At 38.7% G+C, this 21,367-nt stretch overlaps 2 protein-coding genes across 3 annotated transcripts in view; one reads left to right on the forward strand and one right to left on the reverse strand.

Annotated features, from left to right (window-relative positions):
* HS2ST1 (heparan sulfate 2-O-sulfotransferase 1) overlaps positions 1–9,137 on the reverse strand; it is a 175,094-nt gene extending 165,957 nt beyond the window's left edge. For both annotated transcript variants that reach the window (XM_081057593.1, XM_081057592.1), the window contains exon 1: positions 8,876–9,137. In XM_081057593.1, the coding sequence (XP_080913719.1) occupies positions 8,876–8,999 (124 nt within the window). In that variant the 5' untranslated portion in view covers positions 9,000–9,137. The remainder of the gene's footprint in view (positions 1–8,875) is intronic.
* Positions 9,138–9,502: 365 nt separating this feature from the next.
* Positions 9,503–21,367, forward strand: part of SELENOF (selenoprotein F) — a 36,284-nt gene continuing 24,419 nt past the window's right edge. Inside the window, exons 1-2 of the mRNA XM_081057596.1 lie at positions 9,503–10,026; positions 18,303–18,470. Of these exons, the coding sequence (XP_080913722.1) occupies positions 9,952–10,026; positions 18,303–18,470 (243 nt within the window). The 5' untranslated portion in view covers positions 9,503–9,951. The remainder of the gene's footprint in view (positions 10,027–18,302; positions 18,471–21,367) is intronic.

The raw sequence follows: 21,367 nt of genomic DNA on the forward strand, positions 1-21,367 counted from the left end.
CTCCTCATCTTTGTCTTGTCTCCTCTCTGGGCTGACAGCAGAGAACTCTGAAGTCTGAGGGGATGGCAGAAGTACATGACAGAAGGTATCCAAGACCCTGAATCACCCATGTAGAGCAATGTCATCTATCAAAATGATAACCTAATACATGAATGAGAATTAAAAAGTTATTTACTGTGTTTAGCCAATAAATTATGGACTTTGTTTTAAAAGCAACCAGCATTACTCTAATACAAGAAGCTTCTAAAGAGAAGTGCTTCTGCAGAGGACTGACGTGATTTGATTTACATTTTAAAAGGATTGCTCTGTTACGTTAAGAATAGTTTGTAAGGAGGCAAATGTGGAAGGAGACAGACTAGTTAAGACATGACAGCAATCCAGGGAAGAGATGGTATCTTGAATTAGGGTGATAATAGTGCAAGTATTGAGTAGTAGTCATATTCTAGAAATATTTTGAAGGTAAAGCTAACAAGATTTTTCTGACAGATTAGATGGAGAGTGTGAGAAAAAGAAAAGTCAAGTAAACCCTTAGAAATTGAAAAGATGGAGCTGCCAATCAATTGAGACATGGAAGATGAGAGATAAAATGGGTTAGATGGGGTGAAGCAGTGGACAGAGATATCAGATCAATTTTGAACACTGAGTTTGAGAAGTCTATCAATTACTCAAAGAAAATTTCAAGTGGGCAGCCAAATTACATCAATCTAATGTGTAGGAAATAGGTCTGAATTAGAAATACATACCGTGTTTCCACGAAAGTAAGACCTAGCCAGACAATCCGCCCTAATGAATCTTTTAGAGAAAAAATTAATATAAGACCTGGTATATTATATTATATTGTATTATATTATATTATATCATATCATATTATATTATAAAGAATAGGTCTTATATAATAGTAAAATAAGACCGGGTCTTATATTAATTTTTGCTCCAAAAGACAAAGTAGAGCTGATTGTCCGGCTAGGTCTTATTTTCCGGCAAACACGGTGTTTGGAAGTTGTCCACATATAAATCACCAACTAAAGAAGAGTAAATAGAAATGAGTACCAAGAACTGATCCCTGAGATATTCTGACATTAAGAGGTTGAGGGAAAAAAGAAGAATCTAACACAGGAGACAGAGACAGAATCAGTGAGGTGGGAAGAAAGCCAAGAGTACGGCATCTTGGAAGCCAAGTAAAGAAAGTCGATCAAAAAAGAGGAAGTGATCAACTGTGTCAAATTCTGATAGGTCCAGTAAGAAAAAGACTAAAAATTGCTCATTGGTAATTCTATTCTTAATATTTTGAGGAACATCCACACTGCCTTCCATAACGGCTGCACCAGTCTGCATTCCCACCAACAGTGGATAAGGGTTCCTTTTTCTCCACAACCTCTCCAACACTTGTTACTATTTGTCTTGTTGATGATAGCCATTCTGACTGGGGTGAGATGATGTCTCATTGTGGTTTTTATTTGCATTTCTCTGATGACTGGCAATGTTGAACATTTTTCCATACATCTATTGGCCATTTGTATGAAAAATACAATACAAAATTTCTCCTCTTTGGAGAAATGTCTCTTCAGGTCCTCTGGCCATTTTTTAATTGGATTTTTTGTTCTTGTTGAGTTGTATGAGTTCCTTATATATTTTGGATATTAGCCTCTTACTGGAGGTGTCTGCAAAACTCTTCTCTCATTCGGTTCGTTGCCTCTATTTTGTTGATGGTTTCTTTTGCTGTGCAGCTTTTTAGTTTGATATAGTCCCATTCATTCATTTCAGTTTTTACTTCCCTTGCCTTTGAGGTCAAATTCATAAAACCCTCTTTGAACCCAAGATCCATAAGTTTAGTACCTGTTTTCTTCTATGCAGCTTATTATTTCAGGTTTTATGTTTAGGTCTTTGATCCATTTTAAGTTAATATTGGTACACGGTGACAGATAACAGTCCCGTTTCATTCTTTTGCATGTGGCTTTCCAATTCTCCCAGCACCATCTATTGAAGAGGCTGTCTTTTCTCCATTCTATGTTTTTGGCTTTTTGTTGAAAGTTTTCTGTCCATATTTACATGGGTTTGTTTCTGGGTTCTCAATTCTATTCCATTGGTCTGTGTGTCTGTTTTTCTGCCAATACCATACTGTTTTGATTATTGTTGTTCTGTAGTACAAGCTGAAGTCAGGGACTGTGATACCTCCAGCATTTTCTTAAGATTGCTTTGGCTATTCGGGGTCTTTTGTGGTTCCATACAAATCTGATGATATTTTGACCCAGCTATCCCTCTCCTGGGTATCTACCCAAAAAACCTGAAAACATTTATCCATAAAGGTATATGTGCTCCAATGTTCACTGCAGCTTTATTTACGGTGGCCAAGACACGTAAACAACCAAAGTGTCCTTCGATAGATGAATGGATAAAGAAGTTGTGGTATACATACACAATAGAATACTACTCTGCCATAAGAAAAGATGAAATAGTGCCATTTGCGATAACACGTAGGGATCTTGAGATTATTATGCTAAGCGAAATAAGTCAAACAGAAAAAGTCGAGAACCATATGATTTAACTGATATATGGGACATAAAACTGAAAGCAACAAAGGAACAAGACAAACAAACGAAACAAAAACTCACAGACAATAGTTTAGTGGTTATCAGAGGGTAAGGGGGGAGAGGGTAGTAGATGAAGGTAAATGGGATCACATATATGGTGATAGAAGGAGAATTGACTCTGGGTGGTGAACTTACAATGTGATATATAGATGATGCATTACAGAGTTGTACACTTGAAACCTATGTAACTTTACTAATTAACCATTGTCACCCCAATAAACTTTAATTTTAAAAAATTGCTCATTGGTCAAGAAAGTATTGTTTTGTTTTTTTGTTGTTGTTGGAAAAATAACACATCAATATGCTAATGAGAATAATCCAGCAGAAAGGGAGGAAATTATGATTATAGTAGAATGAGGGGAAATTTCTGGAACCATGTCTTTAAGTAGTTGAGGTAACAGGATTAGATGCACAAGTGCCCAATAAGCATTTAAATCTATAGTTAACAAAGTACATGAATACAGTTACAAAGTACATAAATACACTTACAAGTTACATTAATACACATACTTGTAAACAATTAGGCTATAGTGAACCGTGATTATAAAGTCCATCTATAAGGGTATCCCTCAAAAGTGGTCTTTCTAGAGAGCAGTGCTTGAATATTCATTATTATTTCCACTTCAGTAATTGTCAAAAAGCTATTAGAAGGTTTAACAAAGTGGAAGAGAGACATCCTGGAATTACTTTAATTGAGATTAACTGTTTCCAGTAACCACTCCATGGCTGTAGATATTCTAGCTACATAGGACTCATAAGTGAGGCACCAATGAGCAATTCTAGAATACTGGCATTCTCATTACTCAGTCTTCTAAACAGTTACTACTGTGAGGTTTTCAAACAATGTCAGAAGTAAAGAAATCTGTCATTCTTGGAAATATTTCAACGGTATTGTTGTATGGTTTCAGGCACTTGTAAAAACTACCAAATTCCAAACAGCTGTCTCAACTTTGGCCCTAGAGTTAGTTCATTAATTTAGCAGGGTTAAGAAGCTGCCGAGGAACATAATTTTCACTAATGAAAATGGGTACATAATCCATTGTGAATTACTGTCCTTATTTAAAAGATTATGTCCTAAAGCATTTATAAGCTTATGTAGTGGTGTTTTAGGCATACAAAGAACAAATATTATTTTAAATTCATAGGCCCTACAGAAAATAAAAATTATCAAGCACATAATTCTAACATTTATGTAACAAAAGTTTCATTGCACTATTCCAACAGTCAGCATTAGCAAGAGGTGTGCTCTTGAGATTTAGAAAGAACTACTTTGTAAAAAAGCAACAAACTCTGACATGCACAGCTCTAAGTAAACAGTTAAGTAACTAGTAAACTAAGTAACAGTTTTCATTTTGACTCCATGTCATCTTCCATCTCATTAGGAAAACTAAGTATACATTTTAATAAAATGAAGTATTTTCAATGTAACACCCAAAGAAATTTTTCATAACTAACGTCCTTGTATCCTAAATGTAACTCATAAACCGTATGTTGTAATATGTTAATATTAAAAGCAAACAAACAAAAACACACTCCATTAAACATGACCCATCTACTACAAATCAGTGATTCTTACCATTAATCTCACACTCCTTTGCAAATCAGATGAAAGCTATGCATATAATTTCAGAGAATTCATGGATGCCTTGAAGCCTATCTATGGGTCTCTGAGGTTTAAAGAATCTCTGATTAACAGAAAAGAATGGAGTCCAAAATCGATCCAAGAACATACAAAAAAATGGATTCTTCATTAGCGCAATATTTACCTAAATGGCTATTCACAGAGAAATTACAATAAATCTCTATAAACATGAATGCTTTAAAGAGTTAAATGTAAAAAAAAACAAAAATTATAAAATACAGTAACAAAATATAGAGAATATACATAATCTCGGTTGGGAGAAGTCTTAAACAACGTAAGAAACCTACTTGCCTAAATTGATAAACTTGACTATAAATTTTATAACTCTGTATAAGGTTTTAGCCTTTTAGATCAGGCTCTGGAGTGGACTCCCTTAGTTGAGGGGTCCTCTGGGCAGTGAAAGACCAATGGAAAAAATACACCATTAAGTCAAAGGGCAAATGACAGATTTGGAGAAAAACAGATGTAAAACACATGACAGATAAAAGATTACTAATTCTAATATTTAAAAAAACTAAAAATTGGTAAGATAAACTATCCAATAGACAAATGAAAATGAACTAACAAGTAAATGATGTTCAACCTAATTAGAAGTTTAGGAAATGTAAATTAATGCAACAATATATCATTTCACAGCTTTAGACTGGCAAAAATTAAAAGCTTACAGCATTCAGTGTTTGTGAGCTGGCAACGTAGATTACAGTAACCTTTTGGAAAATAATTTTTTTTGGAAAGTAACAGATTTGTAAATCTATTAAAGTATAAAATACATATATCCTTTGTCCCAGCAATCCCACAGATAGAATTTATCCTAGTGAAAATGATACCAACACATAAGGAGTTAAGTGGGCATATAAGGATGTTTCTTGTAACATTTTTTTATAATACCAAGAAAGGAAAGGAAAGAAAAAGAAGAAAAAAAGGTGTGGGGGCGGGAGTGGACTGAATGTCCACTATTGACATAAATGGCTTAATAATTTATGATACATACATCCTATGCAGTATTATACAGCTATTAGAATAAGTCAAATGTGTATGTATCGACTTGGAAAGATGTCTATGGTACTACATGACAAAGAAAGGAAGATACAGAGTAACATGTATACTATGATCCCATATTCATTTAAAAAAAAACTGTGATATTGGGGTTTTTTTTTAGGAATTCCTGTTTATATATACCTAATTTCCCAAGTGGTCACCTAAGTTTTGAACACATCTATTCCTCTATTAGCGATCTCACCATCAAAACACTCAAATCAAGGTGTGTAAGGCATTGTCGAACAATACAATCCTTTGGAATCTTCTACAAAAAGAAGATAAATAATAAAAACTACTTTTAAGAGCAAAAATGTTTAATAGTTTTTCTAATGCCAAAATAAAAAATGCTTTTTAATATTGTGATTTTACACTTACAGAAAACAACCACGGATTTTTTTTTTCCTGTAGCAGAAATAAGCTATTTCAGTCGCTTCATTGGGTAATATAATTATGTTCATTATACAGATATAAACAAGGGCCAGACATTACACTAAACCAATTCCTTTGTGTCAGAAATTGGATTTTCTCAGAATGATATTCATTCTTAGCAATAAATGCTGTTAAACATTGGCATTACAGTTTAAAAATTCTATTCAAACTGCCAAATCTTAGTGTAATGTTAACAAAGTCCCAAGCAGCCTGGTATATTTAAAGGAACACTTGCCTTGAAGTCAGACATACCTGGGTTCCAACACTGGTTCTGACACTTATTAGTCAAATTATAGAATCTTCAAGCCTGTTCCTGCATCTGTAAAAATGGCTTTCTATGGTGTTCTTGGAAAATCAAATAAGAATTATCACATATGAAAGTGCCTAGTACTGAGACTGGTTGTCAAACTTCCTTCTGCCTTCGTTTCCTAAGGAATATTACTATCTGGCAGCATTTCTTTTAGTACTGCCTTTTATATGACTTTTTTTTAATCAAAATATTGCTGATAAAAAGTTGTAATTTGCCATGTTTCTGCATCTCCAGAGAATTATTAATTCCTCCAAGTGCTTTGTATTTGAGGCTCCTTTCCTTGGCTCATTTTTGAGAATTATTTAGTTTGATCTACATTTACTATTTCTGGTATAATTTAAAGGTTTATTTTAAAAAGTCACCAAAAAACCCCAAAACATTGTTTTCTACCTGTGGCTTTCTACATTGTCAGATAACTCTTTTTTTAAAAATCATTCAGGTTGTGCCTGTGGAAACCACATTCAAGTATTATGAAAAAAAATGTTAGGCACGAAAGAAAATAAAAAGCTGAGGTTACCCTAACCCACTGTAATGTATCTAAGAAATCCATATGGTAATACAACAAAGAATAAGTACAAATTTTAACATAACTTTCAAATGTCTCTAAGAGGAATCATTTTTTTTCTGTAAAGATGGATCATTAATGAGGCTAGAATATGACCCTGAATGCTGCTAAATGGATCCAAACAGAAAAAACATATCGGCCAACCTTCAACATTTAGAGTGACTATTTTTCCATCATATAAGATATATATTAATGGCAGCCGCTATGGAAGGCAGTGTGGAGGTTCCTCAAGAAATTACGAATAGAATTACCATATGACCCAGCAATCGCTCTCCTGGGTATCTACCCCAAAAATATAAAAGCATTTCTCTATAGAGACACGTGTACGCCAATGTTCATTGCAGCTTTGTTTACGGTGGCCAAGACATGGAAACAACCAAAATGTCCTTCGATAGATGAATGGATAAAGAAGTTGTGGTACATATACACAATGGAATACTATTCGGCGTTAAGGAAAGATGATATAGGAACATTTGTGACAACATGGATGGATCTCGAGAGAATAATGCTAAGTGAAACAAGTCAGACAGAAAAAGCAGAGAACCCTATGATTTCACTGATATGTGGTATATAAACCAAAAAGAACAAGACAAACAAATGAGAAACAAAAACTCATAGACACAGACAATAATTTAGTGGTTACCAGAGGGTAAGGGGGTGGGGGGTGGGTGATGAGGGTAAAGGGGATCAAATATATGGTGATGGAAGGAGAACTGACTCTGGGTGGTGAACACACAATGGGATTTATAGACGATGTAATACAGAATTGTACACCTGAAATATATGTAAATTTACTAACAATTGTCACCCCAATAAAATTAATTAAAAAAAAAAAAGATATATATTAATGAAATCACAGTACATAAATTTGATATCTCTTCAAAACTGTACAGGGTAAGTTTTACCCTAGAGTTGAGGACTGGAATTATCCTTAGTTCCTCTTTGAGTTTAGTTGAACTTCAGTTAGATCTGATTTGATGCTCTTTGATACACATCTTTGTACAATGTCTCCAAGGCTTTTGTCTACCAAAACTGCAAATAATCAGCTACTACTTGTAATATTACAATTATTTTCTGATACATTTTCCCTAAATACTAATCATCACCCACAGCATCTAGCTATTCTTAGTCTAAATTATAGTGCTGCTGGTATTTTATTGCTTGCTTCTCAAAAAGTATTTAAAATGATGCTGAGGTGAAAGTGTACGCGTAAAAATACTTCGTATTAATTTTCCATATTGAAACTACAGCCTCTTAAGCTGATTTTTAAGTGTCTTGTACATTTTTAAATCAAAATGTATCGCTGACGTTCTTTTAACACTCCCTCCCCATCCCAAGCTCCTCCCAAATGCCCAAGTTTTCCCCTAATATGAACGTACCTATTAACCTGTGCATTTTTCTGGTCTTTCATAACTTCACTATCCCACTTTTTGTACTTCAGACTTCTTCTCCCATTCAAGTAAGCACTGTTAACTCCTTAAGGTCCTAAACCATATGGTTAACTTTTTGCATAATCTTACTTTTCATAAACTTTAATCTCAATAATTCCCCTTCAGTGTTCCCACCTCTTCTAAATTCACACCAACTCTGCCGCGAAGCAATGCACGTGCATGGTACATCCTTATCTTAACCCGGAATACTGATCAGGTTAGCGCCACTGAAAAACAATTTACATGCCTGGACGCCTCGTTTCGGTACCTCGTCGAAGCGCGGGATTTGCTTTCCGGTCCGACCTGGGCAGCCTACCTTCTCCCGCCAGCGGTGTGGCCCCCTGCTGCCCCCGGCACAAGAGTGCAACTCACTACAGCGTCATTTCTTTCACTCACCATCATTCCTAGCAACTCCCTCCATTTCTGCGCATCTATCCCTCCGCGAACGTCCCCATTCCCAAAAGATTCCGTACCCAAGTGCCCACTTCTCAAATTAGAGCACGCGTGGCCCGACACTGCCGGGCTTTTGGGCCGCCGCCCCCAGCCGTCCCCGCCCCCGCCGAGTCCGGTGTCCCCTCGCTCTCTCCCAGCGAAATGCCCACTTGGGGGAAGCCCTCGGGCTCCGAGCCCGGCCTGGCCACCTCTGCCCCGTGACCTCGCGAGCCCAGCACGCCACTCAGGCCGAACTCCCCCGTCGCGGGGCTCGCGCTCCCGGGGTCCCCAGCCCCAGCCCTCCTCGCAGCCGCTCGCAGCCTCCGGCCCCGAGCCGGACCCCACGTTAGCCGAACGCCCACTGGCTCCGGGCGCGACAGCTCCCCGGCCCGGCCCCTCGCACGCCACTCCCTCCGCCGGAGCGGCTCTGCGCCTCACCTAGCTTCGATCGGGACTCCTCCAGTTTCTGGATCTGGTTCTCCAAGAAGAGCATTGCCACCGCGAAGGCCACCACCGCCAGCAGCTGCAACTTGGGCGGCATCATAATCCTGAGGAGCCCCATGAAACACGCTGCTCGGGATCAAGACATACCGCGGGGGGCGGGGAGCGGGGCCCCAGAGGCGAGGGCGACGCCGGCAGGAGCCCACCGCGCGGGTAGAAAGGCAAGGAGAGCGCGACAGCGGGAGAAGCACCGCAGCGACCCCCCTTCTCGCCTCCCCGGTCCCCCGCCCCCAGGCACCAGCACCAACGCCGCCGGTGCCCGCGTCTCCCCGGCCGACTCAACGGCCGCCCCCTCCGAAAGCCCGCGCGGCAAACACTGCGCGAAGCGGCTGCCGGGCGCTCGCCTCCCTCTCCTGCCTCAGTCACCGACCCCCGTTCCTGCCTGCCTGCCTCGCGCTCTTCCTTCCTTCCCTCCCTCCTCGACGCGCGGCCGCGCGCTCCTCCACCAGCGTTGCGGCTGCGGCTGCGCCGCCCCGGCCCCGCCCCCTGCCCATCCCCCTCCGCCACCACGCGCACGCATCCACGTACGCTGCTCGGCAACCAGAGGCTCCACCCCCTGCTCCCGTTCAGTGGTGCTTTATTGGACCGTGGAACGCCGGCGCTTCGCTCTCGGTTCGCCGTACGGTTGGTTTCCTTTGCCCTAGGTGTCAACCGAAGAGGCATTCGATTGGGTCAACTTGACCAGGAGGCAGGCCGACACTGACGAAGGCGGAGCCTCTCGGCGGCTGGACGAAATGTCAAGTAGGAAAGGAAGCAGCTCAAGACGCACAGAGTTGGGGAGTTTAGGAAAGTGCCTGACATGGGTTATCGAAAGGACCCACGACTTTCTATTTCTATCGAATGTAAAGACGTTTGATCACCTTTCACCTTCCGTGTGCCCTTGTGTAATGTAGCTCTGCAGGCTAAGAGATGTGGTGGCCACCGCCCTGTAGGCTTTTAGATCAGGCTCTGGCGTGGACGCCCCGAGTTGAGGGGTCCTCTGGGCGGTGAGAGACCAACGGAAAACGGTAGCGATGGCGGCGGGGCCGGGTGAATGGCTCCGGCCGGCGTTTGGGCTGCGCTTGCTGCTGGCGTCAGTGCTTCACGCGGTGAGTGGAGATCACCTCCACGGCAACCCCCGAGCGACAGGGAGGGACTGCTCCGAGGAAGACGGGACGCCCTGTTCCTCTGGGAGCCACGCTTGCAAAGGGTGGAGGGACTGGGCTTCCTTAGCCTCTGCGGCGGCCGGAATGCGACGTGGCTTAGTTCCTCGTTTGATGCTTATCCTTCCCTGCCCGCGGTTTCTACGGGTTTGGTTGGTTTTTTTTTTCCCCCCTGGCTTCAGACTATCTTGAGTACTCATCTTCTCTTGCAGAGCTCAAGCTAAAAACAACTGCAAATCACACGGTGGCGGGGAAAAAGGGAATACATTTCGAAAAGGAGTGAAAACTGGTTTTTCATTGGGCAGAAGATATAAACCGTTGTTTATGATGAGGTTCACAGATCTTAAAGGAAAGCCCCCAAGTCTTTGGTCCAGGGTGCACTTCCTATTTACTGCTTCCTCTCAATTATGATTAGTCCCTCTAATTCCGTTAGCCTTTTACGTCCGTTCTCTGTCGTTCACTGAGCGCTGGGTGCACTTCAGTGTTGTTTGTGGTTTTAAACAACGTTGTTGCAATGACAGGAGCTATTCTATACCAAAGCGTAACTTATTTTTGAAATGCGTTTTCTAAAATGATAGTCGTCGTCGCGTTTAACATCGGGCGGGTTTTTAATTTCGTTTTTCTCCAATAACAGATGTGTTCTTCATCTTTGAAAGGGGAAACACTCATTTTGACTCATTTTCCTATTCACTCACGAACCATTTAATCTTAAAGCCTCCCAAGAAATTTGCAACCCATGTTTTGCTATGTGAATAATAAAACTTTTTAAATAGGCATTGTGCTGGGATCTTTTACACTTTTCTTTTTTTTTTTATCAGCTTAATTCTTCGGGTATTCCCTTTACGGAGCCTGATGAAAAGTTTTCTCCTAGGATACCTGTTTTAATTGATTTGTGCAAGGTTTGGGGGAGTTAGGGCTAATACGAAGGCCTCTGTAAACACCCCACTTTTCTTTCATCAAGGAGTTTGAAGATCCTGCCTGTTTGTGCAACCATAACTAAGAGGTGGATTCCTCTCTAGTTGGCATTACTGTACTCCATTAATCAGGTAGTTCATGCCTTAGAAATAACTGGAAGACCCCTCTCTAAACTTGCTACTGAAGATTTTTTTTTTTTTTGCAAATGTTAGTTAATTTGAGTTCATCACTATACAAAGATAAAACGGAATGACATTTCAAGTTGCCTTCTCCTGATTTCCCTGTGTTTTTGTTCTATGGCAGTATCACCAGCCCAAAACTGAATGGCTTACAATGATGCTATCTCCTAATTCTGTGAGTCTGTTGAGCAGTTCCTCTTGATTTCCGCGGGCCTCATGTATGTAGCTGTCTAGAGCTAATAGGTCAGCTGGACTGAAAGGTCCAAGATGGCTTCATTTTTAGTTGATGCTGACTGTCAGCTGGGCAGCTTGGTTCTCCTTTATGTGGCCTCTCATCCTGCACTAGGCCAAACCAACTTCTTTGCATGGTAGTCTCAGAGCAGCACTCCTGAAGAGCAAAAGCTGCAGTGCCTTCTAAAGCCTAAGCCTTAGAAATCACATATATCACTCAACACCTCACAGTATTTGTCAAAGCAAATTACCAGACCTGTGTAGATTTCAAAGGTGGGGAAATAGACTCCATCTCTGCATGGGAGGAGTGACATAATTACATTGCAAAGAAGTGAAGATACCAGGATAAAGGGAGTTTATGGCCATTAAACAATCTACCACAGAATTTAAGCCAGAAACTCGAGTGTTATCTTTGACTCCTTCCTTTCCATGCATACTTCACATCCAGGCAATTACCAAGTCTGATTGATTTTACTTACCAAATTTTTCTCAAATCCATCTAGTTCTTGTTAAACACTCTTCAAGCCACCAACATCTCCCTCCTTAGAAATATCAGCCTTCTGGTTCACCCTTTGAATTATCAGTCTGCATGGTTGGCTTGGTCAGCTTCCCAATTGCCTTAGCCAGAAATTATTCATTTTAAATTCTTCTCTTTGTCTCTCACTCTCTGAATCCAATTAGTCATCGAACCCTTAAAAATCTCCAGGCCAGTCCATTTAATCCTGTCTCCACTTAGGTAGTACCCACATTCAAGCCACCATCTTTGCTTGCCTAGAATTACCAGCTTCCTTAACTGGTCTCCCCAATCTCCTTTTTCCCCTTTTTAATCCAGTTTCTATGCATCCAAAGTCATCTTTCTGAAACTTAAGTCGGTCATTATTAAAACTCTTCAGTGGTTCTCTGTTGCTTTTAAAGTGAAGTCTGTCCTCCGTGTTCCTTAATAAGGCCTTTTTGACCTGATGCTTGTCTATCCAGGCTCAATTCCCAGTGTTGACCCCTGCTGGGAGAGCAAAAATGTGGAGGTGGAGAATTGGGGTCACTTCTTTAGTATATCTCACATACCATATTCTCCCTTACCAGGCCTAAAGTAAGGTGTTTGGATAAAATACAGGACTCAACATCCCATTTACAGATTTACAAAATCAAATATATAGCACTCTCCCTTGCATATTCTATCATCATACTTTATGCTGTATTACACAAGTCTCCGGTCTTAACCGCTCCGTAAGTCTGTGTATGTATGTGTAACCCTGCACTCTCCCTGGTCCCATGCCAATTAGAACATAGCCAGAGGCAATACAAGGACCATTTTTCTTTCATATTTTATATTGTGCCTTACATGCATTTGTTCATTTACATCCCTCTGAGGTGTGAATAGCCTCCTAGTTCATTTGTGTCTGGTTCCTTGCTATTAAAGTCATCAGCGTATCTGTCGTTTGTAGAGCAGTGAGCCCTACTCACTCCTACAAATACACAATGACTCTGAAAATAGGAAGGGAGTCCTGAGCAATTCACCCTTCTTGGACTGTTTTAGCTTCCCCAAGGTTTATTCCTGTCTCTCCTGTAATGACTAGTGTTTTTAAGAAAAGAAGGCAATAAAATCCTTGAAAATGAAGAGGCGTGTGTGTAGGATTGTTGGAAAAACACTTCGAAGCTAGAAAAACATTTCACAGTTAGCCTGGGGGGAGGGGGATGCCAGGTGGAATAAGTAGTTGGCGGTATTAAAATAACACAAATCTTTGGAACCTGACAGATGAATAAAGAGAGAGTAAGAGACTTTCTTGGCTCCTACTAGTGTGGGTAGGGAACTTAGCTCCTGCTTTAATGTACACCTCTGAGTGCTTAGCCTACACAAGTTGAGTTTTGATCACTGGCTGTGCTTTTGAATAGCTCTAATTTAAAGTTAATAGCAATGCAGAGTTATCAGCATTCCAATGAGGTGACAACTGGGAGGATATAAAGTCATTTAATCTGAAACTACATCCTGAGTATGATTAAGCATTAGAAAAGTAATATTTTAGTATGGCCTAAGGGAGCTGTTTTATAGAGCACCCAAGAACTAAGTGGTATTCAAGTCTTCATTCAGCTCATACATAGTTTTTTTCATTCAGAAAAGCTTGGTACTGAAAGCAGATGATACTGTGTATTATTGATTCTGAGACACAACCTTCCCCCACCCTTTTCTTCACAGGTTAACATCTGAATCAGTCATATTTCAATGGGTGGCACAATTATAATTGTCCACGTTTTTATTACTATTGTTAATGGTATACAATAATGGAAAATCACAGATTCTGTGAATTATGGTAGTTATTAGTGGTTAAGCGTTTTGCTGGCAGGCCAGAATTAGAATTTTGATGCTGCCACCTATTGCTATGTTATCTTTGACAAATTAGATTAACTATGCCATGCCTCAGTTTACATCTCTATAAAATGGGGGATAATAATACTATCTTCATAAAGTAGTTAAGATTAAATGAAATAATAATGTGAAGTTCCTAGCAAGATACATGCAAGATACTCTGTAAGAGCATGATGTAATGGTCGTGTTTCTCGTATTCATTTTTACGGGGTTCATCTGTAAACCCATCTATTTACTTTTGTCTCAAATTTGAAATCTGTTCAAAATTACATGAGAAACCTATGATTTCCGAGAATAAAGACCAGTTAAGACACAACTAACCATATGTATGTATAATTATAATACAATGTATAGCTATATGAAAAGATAATGTAACAATATAGTTAATCCATTTTCCCTGCCAACAACCCTCATCTACAAGGAGCTCAGTAACACCACAAAAATAAATCAGTGAATAATGCATGCAGGAGGGAATGGAGTCTCTTAGCTTATCCATCTTACTTTGAATTGGGGAAAGTTAAGCTGTTAAATGGTTATCCCAATTAGGGTTATCCCACCCTGTCCTTAGAATCTGTGTTTCTTACAAGTGTGGCTATTTATTTTAAAATTTAATATTTGACTTTAGTATGCACTCTTAAATGTTGTTCAGTTACTTTTTGGTAATAAGATGGCATAATTTATAATTTTGAACTCTTCTATATTATTTAGCATTTAGTATTTATCTGTGAAGTGCTTAAAAATATATGCTGATGTCCTTGGATTCAAAGCCTTGAGTCTGCCGAACAAATGTTACTAAGACTAGGAAAACAAAAATACGGGGCCGCCTTTTGTCTCAGTTGGTTAGAGAGCAGTGGTCTTAGCAATGAGGTTGCCGGTTCAATCCCCACATGGGCCACTGTGAGCTGTGCCCTCCACAACTAGATTGAAACAACTACTTGATTTGGAGCTGATGGGTCCTGGAAGAACAGACTTAAATAAATAACAGTGTAAAACAAAAAAATAGTTCATTCATGAAACTCAAGATACCTGTATCTCCCATGGCTTATCCTCTATCCCATGTCTAATACAATGATTAAAACATAATTAATTTTTTGTAATTTTTAAAGTGTATTTTCATAGTGGAAGCTGGGAGTAATTCTAACATTTATTAAGTACCTACTCTTCTGGGTAGGATACTAGATGCTTTCTGTCCTTTCTCTCCTTTAGTCTCAAAACTCTGTGAGATAAGTGGTAATTGCTTCCTATTCAGAAACTCAAGAGTAAGGTTGCTGGGTATATTGGTATTTGAATCAAGAGGTCATCAGATTCCAAAATACATGGTTTGCATATTCATGCCACCTGTCAGTAGGTGCTCAATAAATGCCAGAATAAAACCAAGTAATACAATCGCATGATTATTCATTTGAGATTCTTGTCTTAAAAACATGGTTTGGTAACAATTTCTTACATTTGTTACACAGTTCGCAGTTTCACAGTGATTTCACTTGTATTATCTGGTTTTGGTTACCATGGCTGCGAGACAAATCACCCTAAAATTTAGTGGTGTAAAACAATTGTTTATTTTGCTTTCAGATTCTGTGGGTTAGCAAATCCAGACAGGGCACAGCAGGGTGGCCTGTGTGATCCATGGTGTCTCCAACCTCAGCTGAAAGACTGGGGCCTAAAATGTGAAGGCTCTTTACTCCTTGTCTAGTAGTTGATGCTGATTGTCAGCTGGGTGCCTCAGTTGCTCTCTACATGGGTCTCTTCGTGTTGGCTCTCTAGTCTAAGCCACCTTATAACATGGTGGTAAGTTCCAAAGTTGAGTGTTCTGAGAGAGACGGAGACACAAGAAAACGTGCAAGCACTAGCCAAGCAGAGGCTGTTTCCTTTTTAATGACCTACCCTCAGAAATCACATAATATCCCTTCCTTTACACTCTGTTGGTCAGAACAGTCACAAGCCCCTGCCCAGATTCAAGGGGAGGGAACATAGATTCTGACTCCTCAGGGGAGAACTGCCAGTCACATTGTAAGAATATGTAGGATGATGTGTATGTATTGGTGTGACCATCTTTGGAAACTAGAAATTATCCTGTGAAATAGATCAAGCAGATCACTTTATTAGTGAAGAAATTACTCAAAGTACTAGTACAGTAGCAAGTATCTTAGGTCCCTCCCACTAGACTGGGATACTTGATTTATTTTGAAGATTATATACACTCCACGTTATTACTGAGATAAGGTAAAAGATGCGTAAGGTATTAAATTACGGTGTTGACTAAAATAAGACCAATGGGATGATCAGCATTTTGGAGGAGTATGCCAGCAATATTTAAAGTTTTTTTGTGTGTTTTGTTTTTTAGTTGTTGTTTTTACATTGGGAAATGCCATTGGGTTTTAATCTGCCTGGTTAGTCTGGAAGAAGGTGGACAAACTACAGTTGGTAGGCCAAATCTAGCCAGCCCTGGTTTTATAAATAAAGTTTAATTAGAACACAGACACCCATTCATTTATTGTTTACAATTACTTTTGTGCTGCAATAGCAGAGGTGAGTAGTTGCAACAGAAATCATATAGCCACCAAAGGCTAACATAATTACTGTCTGGCCTTTTATATAAAGTTTGCAGACCCTCGGTTTAGGAGATGGACCAATTTCAGTAAAACAATCGGAACTTCCCACTACCTGAGGCTGTCGTTTTGATCAATTCATTTGCTCAACACACATGAGAACCCGCACGGTGCTGGAAATACAGAGAAACAATCTAATGCTGCCCTCAAAAGTTCACAATATTGTTGAGGAATCAGACAATCCTAGATTTAAATAGTACAGTGTCGTGAGGATTATTATTTTATAGCTATGCACAAATTTCTCAAGAAAGTACTATGGATAAAGATTGGGATCTGATTTTTTTTTCCCCCCCGCAGAAAAGTCTTCCTGGAAACCTGATACTAATCAGGTTCTTGGAAATACGTAGGCATTAACAAAGTGGGGGGAAAAAAGCCTTATATGTAGGAAAAGTGAGCAAATCTATGTTTGAGTAGGAATTTTATACTTCCAGGTACAATAGGAATTCATTATAGCTGAAAAATACAGTGGGCTTGGATAAGTAATGAGAAGAAGGACCATCAGTGACCATTTAAGCCACTGAGGCAGGAAAAGATTTGAAAGCTCTTGAAGAGACAGAATTATCAAACTTGTTAATTGTTGTAAGTAGGAATGGTAAAAAGGGTGAAGTCTGAAATGACTGACCTGGGCAACTAGGGTGGTCAGGGAATATGGTATCATTTTACTAAGATACTGAGTACATTGGGGAGGAATAGATTTAAGGAGAAAAGGTAAGTGTCACTGTTGGAGATTTTGAGTTTACAATGCCTATGCAACATCTAAATGAGACATCAGGTAGGCTGATGGCTTTGGAAGCATGACATTTGAGAAAAAGACAGGAGTTTTCAGTAAATCAATATTTGAAGCCATGGAAAAGATGCAATAATCTATGAAAGTACCTAAAGCAAAGAGAGCCAAAAATAGAAATGGGAAACAACAACATTTAAGAGACGCATATAAGAGGAAGGAGAAGGAGACCAAGCCTATGGAAGGAGCATCTGGAACAGAGCAGTTTTGAGTGCCTTTGCATTTAGTGGTTTTTGGCAAGTTTAGTCAAGTAATAGGATCAGAAACAGACCAGAGTAACAGTTTAGAAGTGATGGAATGTTGGGAGAACAAGTAGAACCATAGGGCTTGAATACTCTGAAGAATTGAGTTACCCTGAAATTAAGTCCCTATGAAGGTGGCAAAAGCTGGAACCCAAAGCAGACGTAGAGAAATTGAGCTAGACAGATGCAGGTACACCATATTCACTGAGACATGAGAGAGGAATGGGTGAGGAAAGAGGACTGATAACTTTTGAAAGCCTGTTTTTGCCAGTCATTCTGATTGATTACATAAGTCATTTCATTTCATCTTTACTGCAGTCTATTTTATGTGGGAAGTATAGCTCCTTGCTTTATCAGTGAGGAACTTAACACTTGGGGAGGTCATCTTGGCCAGTGTCACACATATTGTAGGTAAGTGATGGAGCTAGTACCTAAACCCCAAAGTTTTATTTCTGACGTGCTCCTGTTCTCCCCAACTCCAACCCCTTCCAAACCCTTCCCCTGCTCTATATGAATAAAGTCTGTAAGGTGTGGTGGGGACCTAGACGTTAATGTTACTCCATAGACCCATATAAACAGATGCTAAGTACTAAAAATGAAATGGGAATTTGTTTTCTTCTAAGGAAATTCTTTTTTTAAAAACTTGAATGTTCAATAAAAGATGTATGTAATATACATATCTAAAGAAATAATACATTCTTTTTGTTAATCCATATTCTAGCTAAACTGAAAGATGACACAGTTTTAAGAAAAACACGTATGGGGGAGGTGGGAAGAACCAAAGACTCATTCATACAAGCTTATAGAATAATTCATCTCTAGTGTGTTAGATTTTGACACCCCTGCTTTCTCCTGTTTTGGAAGCTTTGTAATGTTTTATGTCTCATCTTTTATTTTCAGGTGTCTGTGTTCGGGGCAGAGATTTCATCCGAAGCTTGCAGAGAATTAGGCTTCTCCAGCAACTTGCTCTGCAGCTCCTGCGATCTTCTTGGGCAGTTCAGCCTGCTGCAGCTGGGTCCAGACTGTAGAGGATGCTGTCAGGAAGAAGCACAATTTGAAACCAAAAAGGTGTTGTTTTCTAGTCTCTCTCTTCCATTAGACGGTTTAGTTGAAATAAGGTAAAATAGCAAATTGCTTAATCAACTTAAATGAAAAGAAGTCTCTAGCTTTTACATTTTGTAATTTTAGAAACTAAACTGGTTTCTTGCATGGCCCCTTAGATCAGTCAAAGCAAATAGGCAGAAAAAAGACTATTACCTACCAGGATCCCGGTTTACCATGTTTCTGCAGAGAGTGGGCAGAATTATTCTAGCATGCTTGGATCCTAAAGCTCTTCAGTCTTCCTAAATTATGGCCACATGAAGTCAAAGAAAAATTAATTTTTAATCATTTCTAATAACCCAGTCTTATAATGAAATTTGGTATAAAAGTAAAGCACTTATTACCTGGTACATAATTATAGACATAAATTATAACTTTTGATCTGGTTAACCAAGAATGTGTTCTTTTAATTTACACACCTGTTAATAATATTTCCAGGCACCTAACCTGACCTTTAACACCTGAAAACAGCCAAGGTGAAATACTGTGTTGCCCCGAAAATAAGACCGGATCTTATATTAAGTTTTGCTCCAAAAGACACATTAGGGCTTATGTTCAGGGGATGTCATCCTGAAAATCATGGCAGAGCTTACTTTCCGGTTAGGCCTTATTTTGGGGGAAACACAGTAGCTCTAACTGTTCAATAAAATCTGCTATGTTTTGACCCACTGTTCAAATTAATTTAAACTTGCTTAATTTTTAAATTTTTTCTTTAAATCTTTAAAGCCTTTAGACTTCTTTAAATTATAAAATAGCTGGAAAAAATCATTTACATTATCCAAATAAAATTGAATTAGTGAGATTTCTGTATTTGGTTTGAGAAATAAATGGTATCACCTCTTTGTTATGTTTCCTTTTAATATTCTTTCACTTGTAGATACTGAATTCTATTTGATGTGTTATGGTTTGTAAAGTTTTCAAACAGTATTGTATCTTCTTATTGTTGGGTAGTAAAAGTTTATTTGTAACATTGAGTACAGTTTTACAGTTCTAAAAGAAAAACAAGCAGACAAGCTTTAAAAATGTTAGTATTCAACCAAAATTTAATACTTGATTTCTCAGTTGTGAGCCTGAAATTCCCAGTGTCCCAAAATTGATTTACAAGTCCTCTGTTTTGCATTTTCTCTGTTCACACATACCTATAATGTTCGAAAGATTTCCATACATTAAAGTTAATCTTTTCTGCCTATAATGAAATCTAAATTTTTAAAACTTGATCTTAAATAGATTTAAGATATAAGACTTTACTAGTTTTAAGTAGGACCCTTTCCCCTTGTTTTTGGGGGGGTTATTTTTGTTTGTTTGTTTGTTGATGAGATATTCACATATGATAAATCTGTATGAGTCATCCTCTCATCTTTAAACTAGTATTCTATGATCCGTACTTACACTACTCGCCCAACAATTATTATTTCCCAAGACACGAAATTTCAAGGATGAAATAACAAGGGGTGTCTTAAAATAAACAATCTTTATCACACACCTTCCCTTATAATTAAGGGCCAGTTGAGGGGTTCTGCTTTTTAAGTGAAGTCGAATGTGCTTAAACTGTAAACTAAGGACATATGAAAGCGATTTGTACTTATTGCCCTTTCTCAGTAATCCTTCATAATACATCAGTTTGATGGTATAATATTAATGGTAACTTGGATCATGCACTTTTCAAATAATGATATTGCTGTTCAATTTTCATTATTAAATGAGCTGTGTTTGGTATCTTGACACCTTTCAGCAGTTACAGCTCAGCAATAACGGGTAGGTCGGTAAGTAGTCTGCCAGTTAATATATGCCTAACTAATTACAAGCTGAAATAATTTTTTTATCTAAGTACAGGGGAGCCTGTATCCCAGTGCACCTTCTATGCTATACCCATTGTTTTGGATTTTTTTTTTTCTTTACTCCTAGACCCTAATCTCTAAGATGTACTTTCTTCACATTAAGCATTTACTAGCACACTGTTACACAGTGTTATGTAACACTGTTACACAGTGTTATTACATCAGTGAATGGTTTTCCTTAATAAGCCTGGTGGAACCAAAGCAACAAAAACACTTAGAAATATACTGGAAATAGAAAAATCTGGCATGATGAACAAGCCTCCCCTTAGATGCAAACCACATCCAAGTATAGAAGTATGCCGGTACTGCTATCTGAATTATTGCTACGTGATCATAGGAAGCAACAGTATATACAATATGTTTTTCTATCTCGCTCAACTCTGGCTAAAGGCTTAATTTTGAAATCACAGTTTAATTTAGTCCTAGTTTAACAGAAGTAAAAATCTGCAGTCTATATAGGCTAGTGCCTTAAATAAAAGACATTAAAAACACTTAAACATGGCCGTGTGTATAAATCATTATGAATATAAATTATTTAGAAGAAAAAAATTGTAGTTTATATACAGGAATGTTTTAGCAATTTATATATAATAAAGAAATGTTATCAGAACACTCATTTTGGTCCTTCCTTAGTTGCATGCTTTAGGGGTCTGTCCAGGGACGAGGCTAATCATTTTTAGGAATGCTTACTTATTTAACAGGCTGAATTTAGCCTTTAATAGCCAGAAACATAAAATTTGCTTTAAAAAAAAACAAACATTCACAATAAAAGCTAAACAGGCTTTGAAATCTTTTATCATTCTCCAAATAGATATTCCTTTATTCTTTTTATTTGCTCTTGTTTTCCCCCCATTTTGATCATGAAGGACCTACTAAGCGTCACAAATACTAGCTATGATGAGATTTTTTTGTAAACTATTTTACTACTGTTCCCACTAGTTTTGCTCATAGCTATGTACCTAAGTACAGTTTACAAACATCAGGAACATTGTTGGCTTAATTGTGAAGAGCATACTTATTTGTAGC

This window comes from Rhinolophus hipposideros, assembly GCF_964194185.1.
Source record: "Rhinolophus hipposideros genome assembly, chromosome: 8".
NCBI classification, from domain to species: domain Eukaryota; kingdom Metazoa; phylum Chordata; class Mammalia; order Chiroptera; family Rhinolophidae; genus Rhinolophus; species Rhinolophus hipposideros.